The sequence below is a fragment of the Raphanus sativus genome, chromosome 2 (assembly GCF_000801105.2).
Source record: "Raphanus sativus cultivar WK10039 chromosome 2, ASM80110v3, whole genome shotgun sequence".
Lineage (NCBI taxonomy): Eukaryota > Viridiplantae > Streptophyta > Magnoliopsida > Brassicales > Brassicaceae > Raphanus > Raphanus sativus.
The window spans coordinates 31,482,264-31,495,678 of record NC_079512.1 but is presented as its reverse complement, the minus strand read 5'-3'; the positions used below and the strand labels follow the sequence as shown (position 1 = coordinate 31,495,678).

The following is a 13,415-nucleotide window of genomic DNA, read 5'->3' as shown; positions in this document are numbered from 1 at the left end:
AAAATAATCATTACAATTACAAAAATTATAAAGAATATTAGTATTGCTCTTAATCTTTTTTTTTTGTAATCCTTATTCAATTTTTGTATATGTCTTTGTATCAACAAAATCTTCATCTAAAAATTTAGAGTATAAAATACATACATGTATATGAAAGAACAAAAAAAATTATGCTTGATATTTCATTGTACAAAAATATTAAGTAATATAAATAATTTTTCAATTTTCTAAGTATATAAATGCATTTACAATATGAATTGTTAAATACGAAAGTATATGCATGATTTTTATAAAGCTATATTTTGTAAAGATATTAATTACTTTTTGAAAAAATTATACATGTTTGTTTACTGGTAATATATTTTTAAATCATACAATATAACATGTATAATTACATATAGTAACAAAATTATAAATTTTTAATACATAATCTAGATATATATATATATATATAATTTTATAAATTAATATAAATAAAATATTTTTTTCATATATTTTCGTAAATAAATTCATGTAAAATAAACTGTTACATAAATGAGAAATGAACAATATTAAATCATATTTTTGAAAAGATTTTGTGTTTGCCTTAGAAATTAATGAAATAAATAAAATTGATTATTTATAAGCGATTAATTAAGAAAAATACTTAATCTATACTATAGTAGAACCATGTATAAATTAATACTCGATAAATTATTAATCTCTATAAATTAATAAATTTTATCGATCTCAACTTGGACAGATTCAAAATTTGACACAAATCAATAAAATAATAAGTTAATAATATTTTAGAAATTTTATGTAAATATTGGTCCCATTAAAATTATAAATTAATATATTATATGAGTAAGAACATATTACTATATTGTTTGCTTTATATTGACAATGCAATCATCTTTGTATTTTCTTAACACTTAATAAATTTTTGATGAGATTAGTAATATTATATCTAAACCCACATTTAAGTTCTATGCAATGTATATTATATACATAATATAATATAATAAAATTAATATAAATGTCAAGTTCTTAAAAATAACAAGTAATGTCTATATACTAAAATCAAATATTTTTCTTATCTTAGAATAAATATATCTTAAAATAATAATTTTAAATAAAAAAACTTTTGTAAATTAATATTTCTATAGATTAATAAAATTTCAAAATTCTAACATTATTAATTTATAGAGATTCTACTGTATATAAAAACAACCTTGTTACTGATTTGACCGATAGTTTCGAGAGGAGTAGGCTAGAAAGTGTTCATTATATCTCACATGAGTTGGTTTGAGCTCTCTCTGTTTAAAGAGCAAATACACAAACACAATATTGTACCATTTTTACTGATGTAAAAGTAGAATAGTTATGATCCATTTTCTCAAAGATATCAACTCTGTACAGAGACAGGCTGAGCCTAATTAATTTAACATGACAATTTTTTTTTTTTTTTCAGAATTTTGTTTTGTTCTCCGGAACATCCAAAATGATGATCAGTTGATCACAGATGCTTCAGTTAGTGGGCTTGATAAAAGCAGTAGCATGGGCCTCTAAACTTTTTTGGATTCTGTTATGACTCGAAGAAAGGTTGATGTCTTACGTGGTGATCACCGCCAAGCAAAACAAACAAAGTTAACCGGATTTAATAGATGAAAGAACCAATAACGATAACCGGATTATATAGATGAATGAACCAAACCAATGCATAAACCGCCACTAATAACATTATAAGACCGAAAAAAGCGAACAAGCAAAAAAAATCGTTTTAGGGTTTTTTCTTCCGTTACTCGTTCATAACCTCAGTGTCGATAGAGAGCGATATAGTTAGAGATCCACACTGGCGTTGGAGATCTAGGGTTTATACCTCGTCATGTGGAACAGCAACGACGGTATGCCGTTAGCCCCTCCCGGCACCGGAGGCTCGATGATTCCGCCACCGCATCCTTCATACACCGCGCTTCCGCCGCATCCTTCTAATCCGACTCCTCCTCCGGTCGAGCCTACTCCCGAAGAAGCTGAGGCGAAGCTCGAGGAGAAGGCGCGCAAATGGATGCAGCTGAACTCGAAGCGCTACGGCGACAAGAGGAAGTTCGGATTCGTGGAAACTCAGAAGGAGGACATGCCGCCTGAGCACGTCAGGAAGATTATCAGGTGAGTTGCGAGATTCAGATTGTTTCTGATTATGATTTTACTTTGGATTTTGAGACTAAAAGATGAGATTTCTCAGGGATCATGGTGATATGTCATCGAAGAAGTTTAGTCACGATAAACGTGTGTACCTTGGAGCTCTTAAGTTCGTCCCTCACGCCGTCTTCAAGCTCCTGGAGAATATGCCTATGCCCTGGGAGCAGGTTCTTATAACTTGATATCTGCGCTTAGCTTCAGCTAGTTATTGTCCTCTGTTTATTTATTTTAGCTCTCGTTTTTCTTCCAGGTTCGAGATGTTAAGGTTCTGTACCACATCACCGGTGCTATTACATTCGTGAACGAGATTCCATGGGTTGTGGAACCTATTTACATGGCTCAGGTGGGTTAATAGCCGCTCTCTCTCTGTCTTGAGTTTCCTAAATGTAATTTTGAATGATATTTATTCTCTTTTGTTTGGTTTTACAGTGGGGCACTATGTGGATTATGATGCGAAGGGAGAAGAGGGATCGTCGTCATTTCAAGAGGATGCGGTTTCCACCGTTTGATGATGAGGAGCCTCCACTGGACTACGCAGACAACTTGTTGGACGTTGATCCTCTCGAGCCAATTCAGTTGGAGCTTGACGAGGAAGAAGATTCTGCTGTACACACTTGGTTTTATGACCACAAGCCACTAGTAAAGACCAAGCTGATTAATGGTCCCAGTTACCGGAGGTGGAATCTCTCTCTTCCGATTATGGCTACCCTTCACAGGCTGGCAGGCCAGCTGTTGTCTGATTTGATCGATCGCAACTACTTCTACTTGTTTGACATGCCGTCTTTCTTCACCGCCAAGGCTCTTAACATGTGTATACCTGGTACGCTAGTTTCCTTCTCTTCTTGAATTTTGATAATTTTGTTTCACTTCGGTTTCTTCTAATGCATTCTGTTAATCTTACCCAGGTGGTCCTAAGTTTGAACCTTTGTACCGTGATATGGAGAAAGGGGAAGAGGACTGGAATGAGTTCAACGACATCAACAAGCTTATCATTCGTTCCCCTCTTCGAACTGAGTATAGAATAGCCTTTCCTCACCTGTACAACAATCGTCCCAGGAAAGTCAAACTCTGTGTGTATCACAGTCCTATGGTGATGTATATAAAGACCGAGGATCCTGATCTTCCTGCGTTTTATTATGATCCGTTGCTTCACCCGATAAGCAACACCAATAAGGAGAGGCGTGAAAGGAACGTTTATGAAGATGATGAAGAGGACGACTTTACCTTACCAGAGGGAGTGGAACCTTTGCTAAAAGACACCCACCTCTACACTGACACTACAGCTGCTGGCATTTCATTGCTGTTTGCCCCACGACCTTTCAATATGAGGTCTGGGAGAACAAGGCGATCAGAAGATATTCCCTTGGTGTCAGAGTGGTTCAAGGAGCACTGGTAAGCTACTGATCTACTTATGTTCTCTTTCCCTTTGATAATTTACTTGTATATTTCTTTATACTTTTCTGAACTCAATATCTGCAGTCCTCCAGCTTATCCGGTTAAAGTTCGAGTTAGTTACCAAAAGCTTCTGAAGTGCTATGTTCTGAATGAGTTGCACCATAGACCACCTAAAGCCCAGAAGAAGAAGCACTTATTCCGCTCTCTTGCAGCTACAAAGTTTTTCCAGAGTACTGAGTTGGATTGGGTTGAAGTAGGTCTGCAAGTCTGCAGGCAGGGGTATAATATGCTGAACCTGCTGATCCACAGGAAGAGTTTGAACTACCTGCACCTTGACTACAACTTCAACCTGAAGCCTGTTAAAACATTGACCACCAAAGAGCGAAAGAAGTCACGTTTTGGGAACGCTTTCCATCTCTGCCGTGAGATCCTCCGGCTGACAAAGCTTGTCGTAGATGCAAATGTTCAGTTCAGACTTGGAAATGTTGATGCTTTCCAACTGGCTGACGGTCTGCAGTATATTTTCTCCCATGTTGGCCAGTTGACCGGTATGTATCGTTACAAATACAGACTGATGAGGCAGATTAGGATGTGCAAGGATTTGAAGCACTTGATATATTACCGTTTCAATACCGGTCCTGTGGGTAAGGGACCAGGGTGTGGATTTTGGGCCCCAATGTGGAGGGTATGGTTGTTTTTCCTTCGTGGAATAGTTCCTCTTCTTGAACGATGGCTAGGGAATCTTCTTGCTCGTCAGTTTGAGGGGCGTCATTCAAAAGGAGTTGCCAAAACTGTCACGAAACAGAGAGTTGAGAGCCACTTCGATTTGGAACTGCGAGCTGCTGTCATGCATGACGTCCTTGATGCCATGCCAGGTTTCCATTCTCTCAAATGTGTTTTTGCTTGTGTTTTCAATCATGAAATTGTTCTATATTCTTTGGGTTGATATTTTTCTTGTTATGTGCAGAGGGTATCAAGCAAAACAAAGCTCGAACAATATTACAGCACCTTAGCGAGGCATGGCGATGTTGGAAAGCTAATATCCCTTGGAAGGTCCCTGGGTTACCCGTGCCAATTGAGAATATGATCCTGCGTTATGTCAAATCTAAGGCTGATTGGTGGACAAATGTTGCTCACTACAATCGTGAGCGTATCAGAAGAGGGGCTACGGTTGATAAGACTGTTTGCAGAAAGAATCTTGGAAGGTTGACTCGTCTTTGGCTAAAGGCTGAACAGGTCTGTCCATTTTTCTTAAATATCTTCACTGATTTGCTTAAACAAATTCTATAAATAAGCTTCATTACTGTATTGAGTAAATTAGTTCCCTGTATACTTCATTATCAGTTTTCTGATGAATTATCCTTGTAAACCTGTCACAGGAACGGCAGCACAATTACCTGAAAGACGGTCCATATGTCACTCCGGAGGAAGCACTCGCAATTTATACAACTACTGTCCATTGGCTGGAATCGAGGAAATTTTCTCCAATTCCATTCCCTCCATTGTCTTACAAACATGACACAAAGTTGCTTATCCTGGCCCTTGAGAGACTGAAGGAATCATACAGTGTTGCTGTGAGGTTGAATCAGCAGCAGCGAGAGGAGCTTGGTCTGATTGAACAAGCGTATGACAATCCTCATGAGGCTCTGTCACGAATTAAACGTCATCTTCTCACTCAGCGTGGCTTCAAAGAGGTAGCTTGATCCTTCACTGTATATTTGAGCAATGGGTTGAACATATGTTGTCAAAGGTTATTGTAGTAGACTCATGGTCAATCCGTTATCTGCAGGTTGGCATAGAGTTTATGGATCTATACAGCTACTTGATTCCAGTTTATGAGATAGAGCCTCTGGAGAAAATTACTGATGCCTATCTTGACCAATACTTGTGGTACGAGGGTGATAAGCGCCACTTGTTCCCAAACTGGATCAAGCCAGCAGACTCAGAGCCGCCACCACTTCTGGTATACAAGTGGTGTCAAGGTATCAATAATTTACAAGGCATATGGGACACAGGGGATGGGCAATGTGTTGTGATGCTCCAGACTAAGTTTGAAAAATTCTTTGAGAAGATCGACTTAACAATGTTGAACAGGTAACTACTAGTTTTTCAATGGTACATTAATTCTCAGCTCTCTATGCTAATAAGTATTCTGTGTTATTTTTTTCAGGCTGCTTCGTTTGGTTCTTGACCACAATATTGCGGATTATGTGTCTGCCAAGAATAATGTGGTTCTGTCTTATAAAGATATGAGTCATACTAACTCGTATGGTCTGATTAGGGGACTTCAGTTTGCATCTTTTGTTGTTCAATTTTATGGACTACTGCTTGATCTGCTGCTTCTTGGTTTAACTCGGGCGAGTGAAATTGCTGGGCCACCACAGATGCCTAACGAGTTTATGACTTTTTGGGATACAAAAGTGGAGACACGTCATCCCATAAGACTATATTCTCGGTATATAGACAAAGTTCATATAATGTTCAAATTTACCCATGAAGAAGCAAGGGATCTTATTCAGCGCTATCTTACTGAGCATCCTGATCCCAACAATGAAAACATGGTGGGATACAACAATAAGAAGTGCTGGCCAAGAGATGCAAGGATGAGGTTGATGAAACATGATGGTATGCTCTTTCTTTTTATACTGTTCGATAGACATTCATGCATGCATTCGTCTTTGTGTCTCATTTTTTGTTCATCTTTCAGTCAATCTTGGTAGAAGTGTCTTCTGGGACATGAAGAATCGTCTTCCTCGGAGCATAACAACTTTGGAGTGGGAGAATGGCTTTGTCTCTGTCTACAGCAAGGATAATCCCAACCTGCTCTTCAGCATGTAATGTTTTATTCGAGTATTCTTGTCCAGGTTTTGCTAGGCGAGGTCTTTACTAGGACCGTAGTCTGTTAGTGCTTCTGTCATCACTGATACTCTTGCAATTGTGCCTGCAGGTGTGGATTTGAAGTTCGCATACTTCCAAAAATCAGGATGACTCAGGAAGCTTTCAGCAACACAAGAGATGGTGTCTGGAATCTGCAAAATGAGCAGACCAAGGAGAGGACTGCCGTTGCTTTTCTGCGGGTTGATGATGAACACATGAAGGTGTTTGAGAATCGTGTCAGGCAGATCCTTATGTCTTCAGGATCAACCACCTTCACCAAAATTGTCAATAAATGGAATACAGCTCTAATTGGTATTGTTATGAGCCTGCTTTTTCACCACTGATAGTTTTTCATAATGTGTGGCTAGCATTAAGCTCACCGCAACTTTTTTTGTGTGTACAGGTCTCATGACCTACTTCCGTGAAGCCACTGTGCATACTCAAGAGCTCTTGGATCTACTCGTGAAGTGCGAAAACAAAATTCAAACAAGGATTAAGATAGGGCTGAACTCGAAGATGCCTAGTCGGTGAGCAAATGTTTTTATTAAATTATGGTCTACATGTTAGATCTGTATATTGATGTTTCTGTAATCCGATTCTTTTCTATTTTTTCCTTGCCAGGTTTCCTCCCGTTATCTTCTACACTCCGAAAGAAATTGGTGGGCTGGGAATGTTGTCAATGGGTCATATTTTGATTCCACAAAGTGACCTTCGGTACAGCAAGCAGACAGATGTAGGGGTAACCCACTTTAGGAGTGGAATGAGCCATGAGGAAGATCAGCTTATACCAAATCTGTATCGTTACATACAGCCATGGGAAAGTGAGTTTATTGATTCACAGCGGGTGTGGGCAGAGTATGCTTTAAAGAGGCAGGAAGCACAGGCTCAAAATAGGCGTCTTACGTTGGAGGATTTGGAGGTATGTGTAACTTGTCATTTGTTACATCCTTCCTTAAGTAGATTTCTGTGATGAATGTTGGTTTACTTGCTTGCCTTCTTTTGGTAGCTTGGAAGTTGTTCTTATTCTTTGCATGATATAGTTTTTTTGGGAGGATATCTATGTGTTGCCTTGTTCCTTCTTGGAAGCCCAATTTAAGATATTTTGCAATTTATTTTGTATAATATTTTTTTGGCGTGTATGATAATATGACAGGACTCTTGGGATAGGGGAATTCCTCGAATAAACACACTCTTTCAGAAGGATAGGCACACGTTAGCGTATGATAAAGGTTGGAGGGTTCGGACCGACTTTAAGCAGTACCAAGTCCTCAAACAAAATCCTTTCTGGTGGACGCACCAGAGGCATGATGGGAAGCTGTGGAATTTAAACAATTACCGAACTGATGTTATCCAAGCTCTTGGAGGTGTTGAGGGTATCCTTGAGCACACTTTATTCAAGGGGACATAGTAAGTCTGCTTTTCCTTTCTTTATCATTGTTTCATGATAACATTTGCTGTTAAGTTGCTCACAGCTTTTATATAAGGGTATCACATCAAGTTGGCTAAACTTTTTTGTGCTTTAATTGAAATCAGCTTCCCAACATGGGAGGGTCTTTTCTGGGAGAAGGCATCTGGGTTTGAGGAGTCGATGAAATATAAGAAGCTGACGAATGCACAGAGGTCTGGTCTGAACCAGATTCCAAACAGAAGATTCACGCTTTGGTGGTCGCCAACAATAAATCGAGCGAATGTTTATGTGGGTTTCCAAGTGCAGTTGGATCTGACAGGAATTTTTATGCATGGAAAGATTCCTACACTGAAGATATCTCTGATTCAGATTTTCCGTGCCCATTTGTGGCAAAAGATCCATGAGAGTGTTGTTATGGATCTTTGTCAAGTATTGGACCAAGAGTTGGATGCTTTGGAGATTGAAACTGTTCAGAAGGAGACAATTCATCCAAGGAAGAGTTATAAGATGAACAGCTCCTGCGCTGATGTTCTTCTGTTTGCTGCCCATAAATGGCCAATGTCAAAACCAAGCCTGGTTGCTGAGTCAAAGGATGTGTTCGACCAGAAAGCTAGCAACAAGTATTGGATAGATGTGCAACTTCGGTGGGGAGATTATGATTCCCATGATATTGAGCGTTATACTAGGGCCAAATTCATGGATTATACAACTGATAACATGTCAATCTATCCATCTCCAACAGGTTTTTATTACTTTTCCAGTTTTACTTTGTTTTGTTAAGCTTTTGCTTTTCTGCAGTTCGTTTTATATTTGGAGAAAATCCGTGTAGGTGTAATGATTGGGCTTGATCTGGCATACAATTTGCATTCTGCATTTGGCAATTGGTTCCCAGGTTCTAAACCTCTTCTTGCTCAAGCAATGAACAAGATCATGAAGGTACTAAATTTCTTATATCATGCTGTCTTGCGCAGAGCCCTTATTGTTTAAATATAGATTTTTTAACTTATCGTTAAAACTATGCATATTGCAGTCTAATCCAGCTCTGTACGTGTTGAGAGAGAGGATAAGGAAAGGTTTGCAGTTGTACTCATCTGAGCCTACAGAGCCTTATTTGTCATCGCAAAACTATGGTGAAATATTCAGCAATCAAATTATATGGTTTGTCGATGATACCAATGTCTATCGTGTTACAATTCACAAGACATTTGAAGGAAATTTAACAACAAAGCCTATCAATGGTGCGATCTTTATTTTTAATCCAAGAACTGGGCAGCTATTCCTGAAGGTATGTCCTCTTCTACTTCTTTTTATTAAGTCCTGTAACATGCAGTTGGATGTTAAGTTCCGGCTTTTTGTTTCTTTAGGTTATCCATACAAGCGTTTGGGCTGGTCAGAAGCGTCTTGGTCAGCTAGCGAAATGGAAGACTGCTGAAGAGGTGGCTGCCCTTGTGCGGTCTCTCCCTGTTGAAGAACAGCCAAAACAAGTTATTGTTACTCGCAAAGGAATGCTCGATCCCCTTGAGGTCCACTTACTGGATTTCCCCAACATTGTTATCAAGGGAAGTGAACTGCAGCTTCCATTCCAGGCGTGCCTTAAGATAGAGAAATTTGGTGATCTGATTTTGAAGGCCACAGAACCACAGATGGTCCTATTCAATATCTATGATGATTGGTTGAAGAGTATCTCTTCGTATACTGCCTTTTCAAGACTCATTCTGATCCTTCGTGCGCTTCACGTGAATAATGAGAAGGCTAAGATGCTGCTGAAGCCCGACAAGTCTATTGTCACTGAGCCGCATCACATCTGGCCCTCTCTCACTGACGACCAGTGGATGAAGGTAATTCCTCTGCCACATTTCATTTAGTTAGCTTCTTTCTATATTTTTACATCTTATTCGATAAGATCCCTATTAACCTGATTTTGTCTGTGTATCCACAGTTTCTTACTGGTCTTGAGTTATTATAGTATATTATGCTTCTCTTTCCTGATTCACAAGTATGTATAATTTCAGGTGGAGGTAGCTCTTAGGGATCTTATCCTATCTGACTATGCAAAGAAGAACAATGTGAATACCTCAGCTCTGACACAATCAGAGATCAGAGATATTATCCTTGGAGCTGAGATTACCCCACCCTCTCAACAGAGGCAACAGATAGCTGAGATCGAGAAACAGGTAAACCCTTAATTGTGATTTCCATCAGGTTTTAGGACAAACATTAAGAAAAAAAACAAGTCTGTGCATGTAATTCTGTGTTCACTGTTGACCTATATCTCCTCTGCAGGCAAAAGAAGCCAGCCAGCTTACTGCAGTCACAACCAGAACGACAAATATTCATGGTGATGAGCTCATTAGCACTACCATTAGCCCCTACGAGCAAGCTGCATTCGGTTCCAAGACAGATTGGCGTGTGCGTGCAATATCATCTACGAACCTCTACCTCAGAGTCAATCATATCTACGTGAACTCTGATGACATAAAGGTTAGAATCCAATTTATCAGGTTCACTTTTCCTGTTAAGTAAAAGCCTTCTCGTGTCTTGGCCTTAACATTATTTCTTACTGTTCACAGGAGACCGGATACACATACATCATGCCAAAGAACATCCTGAAGAAGTTCATATGCGTAGCAGATCTTCGTAGTCAAATTGCTGGATATCTATATGGTATAAGCCCCCCTGATAATCCCCAGGTGAAGGAAATCCGTTGTGTTGTGATGGTGCCACAGCTGGGAAATCACCAGCAAGTTAACCTGCCGTTAGCTCTTCCTGAGCATGATTTCTTAAATAATCTCGAGCCATTGGGATGGCTGCACACACAGCCTAACGAGCTCCCTCAATTGTCACCACAGGTAGTATTGATCTTTTCTATACCCTTATTTTTCAGCCTGTTAAACCCATTACTAACTGATGATGTCTGTGATTAGGATGTGACTGCTCATTCCCGCATTCTGGAGAACAACAAGCAATGGGATGGAGAAAAATGCATCATCCTGACATGCAGTTTCACTCCGGGGTCCTGCTCTTTGACATCATATAAGCTGACCCAAGCCGGGTATGAATGGGGACGTCTCAACAAGGACACAGGCAGCAATCCTCATGGCTACCTTCCCACCCATTATGAGAAGGTTCAAATGCTATTGAGTGACCGATTCCTCGGGTTTTACATGGTAAGGAGCGCAGTAATAGTGTCTTTTTCCGGCTTTGTCTTTGATGAGATATAACACGCTGATTCTGAAAATTGTGTTGTGATATAGGTTCCTGAGAACGGATCGTGGAACTACAACTTTATGGGAGTGAAGCACACGGTGGGCATGAAATATAGCGTCAAACTTGGAACCCCAAAGGAGTTCTATCACGAGGAACATCGACCCACTCATTTCCTGGAGTTCAGCAACATGGAGGAGGCTGACTTCGCTGAGGGAGATCGTGAAGACACCTTTGCTTGACCATTTTGTTTAACCACGTTTTGTAACTTCCTTGCTAGACTTGTAGTATCATATGTACTAGGCAAATGCGTGACTGGGTTGGTTTTACTGCATTGTATGGGGTGGTAGTATTATAATGTCCCCCAAGTCTATGATATCTTTTGACAGTAGAGCTAAATCTTTTATGTGTATGCAATCGCTCATGGAAAGTCGAGAAACGTAGTTATGTCTTTCAAAACTAAAATGCTATTTGAAATCTTGAGAGTTAATAGGAGCTGAAGACTGTTTGTGACGCTCATATTTGAAAAGATGAGAAACGTGGTTCAGTCATATTGTAAGAAGCTGAAGACTGTTTGATTGTCACTCATAAGATTTGACGAGGTAATTACTTCCTACTTTCATTACTCTGCGCTGTAAGCCTGTAACCAAGTGAAATGACACAATATGCGAACACGTGTGATGTAAAACGTTGATGTATGCGGTTCACTTCATATGTAACAAGAAACTCGTAAAGGAGTATCCAAATCTGCTGCACGAAAGACATGTTCCAAATCCCCGGGATGAGAGTGTTACACCGTGAACATGAATCACATCAAGCGGCATTACTAAGGAAGCTACCGTTCGATCAACCCGTTTAGGATCATCCCTCTTGGACCAAACATCTATTACTCTTCGTCTCATGATCAACACAGATTCTCCAAATGAAAATGTCTCTTCTTATATCAAATCTTCACGCACCAAGTTATGTCTTCGGAAAGTTAGAAACTTTTACCAATTAGTTAGTGTCTTTAACATGTTAAGTAATGTTGAATACTAATAATCTACTGGTAAAGGGGTTGTAGTTGTAACGACTAAAAAGAAATCAAAATAAAGAAAGACAAAAAATATGTCTTGAAATAAGAAGGTATTAAAAAAATATCATGATAATATATGTATATTCGTTAGCGAGTAAGGCATTTTCGACTAGAATAATGTCTATTTCTTTGAGCTTTTTCAGTATATGACACATATATTTTTTGCGTAGTAATTTATGTTTATGTTAAAACTTTAACACTGTAAATTATTTATAATTTAATAAAAAAATAGTATCAAGAGAAAAAAAAACAGGTACCTCTTTGGATTGACACAAGATAACATAAAATATTTTCTGATAATTGAGCCCACATTTAAAAGAAAAAACAGAAGGTGCCTCATCATAAACTATTTTACATCCAAGTTCAAATGCCCACGTCTAAAATAGTTGATATGATCTTATTTTTCTTTGTGCACAAAAAAGTAATCTCTAATTTTTGGTTGTTTGTCAAAACAAAATAGACATAATATCCAAGACTATAATCAGATTAGACAGAGTAGTAATGATATTCTCAAGTGATATATTCAATGCAGAGAAAAAGTTTTGAAACCATAATTTTATCTATTAGATTAGTCTATTATGTTTTTGTTGAAGTTTCAATCATTAGAAAAAAGAAAAACAATTCCAACATTTTATAAGACGACATCATTTAGATGATGCAATTTGGACGCTATAACATTTAGGACATTCATTGCATGAAATATTTCCAAGCAATCCATTTATTCAATCTACCAAATCGATGTCTTCTAAATTAATGATGAACTAGTTAATGGATTTAGATAGTGTATGTAGAATCACATGAAATTTTTTGTCTTGGTTTGAGAAAATGTTATAAGAGTTTATTGGCATTTCATGAAAGAATTGGATGGCCATTGATGTGCTATGTCCACATATTGTGCACAATGTTTTCAAAGATGACTGAAATTCTTGAGTGTTTGGATACGTTTAAGTTGGATTTAGTCTATGTTTACAAGTTTATAGATCCGTTTGATGTCTTTTGTGTTTTTTGTATGTGCTAATTAATTTTATGAGATTATCGAATCAACTTACACGATGATACTCGCTTTTATGCTATGCTAGACTATTTTCATCCTTAAAGATCTGAAGACGAAGACTACAATCTCATGTAGAGAGATCGGTTCTTCATTTTCTATCTGGAATTGAAATTGTTTTAAATAATCGGAGCAGTCATATGAAAAAGAAAACACAAATATCATATATGAGTGAATTGAATGATACAACTTCTTTATATGCGCAACATCTTCTTCATATGCGC

General features: G+C 38.2%; 1 protein-coding gene across 1 annotated transcript; it reads left to right on the top strand.

The window, feature by feature from the left end:
• The first annotated feature begins 1,768 nt into the window (after positions 1 to 1,768).
• On the top strand, positions 1,769 to 11,477 carry LOC108841801 (pre-mRNA-processing-splicing factor 8A). Its single transcript, XM_057003086.1, has 24 exons — positions 1,769 to 2,148; positions 2,225 to 2,348; positions 2,432 to 2,524; positions 2,611 to 3,001; positions 3,087 to 3,573; positions 3,661 to 4,451; positions 4,544 to 4,812; positions 4,956 to 5,270; positions 5,366 to 5,670; positions 5,747 to 6,201; positions 6,284 to 6,410; positions 6,524 to 6,765; positions 6,857 to 6,980; positions 7,075 to 7,372; positions 7,607 to 7,860; positions 7,987 to 8,603; positions 8,691 to 8,797; positions 8,892 to 9,146; positions 9,226 to 9,699; positions 9,874 to 10,035; positions 10,145 to 10,342; positions 10,432 to 10,710; positions 10,786 to 11,028; positions 11,116 to 11,477. The coding sequence occupies exons 1-24, from the start codon at positions 1,868 to 1,870 to the stop codon at positions 11,305 to 11,307; spliced, it is 7,083 nt and encodes a 2,360-aa protein (XP_056859066.1). The 5' UTR covers positions 1,769 to 1,867; the 3' UTR covers positions 11,308 to 11,477.
• The last annotated feature ends 1,938 nt before the right edge of the window (positions 11,478 to 13,415 follow it).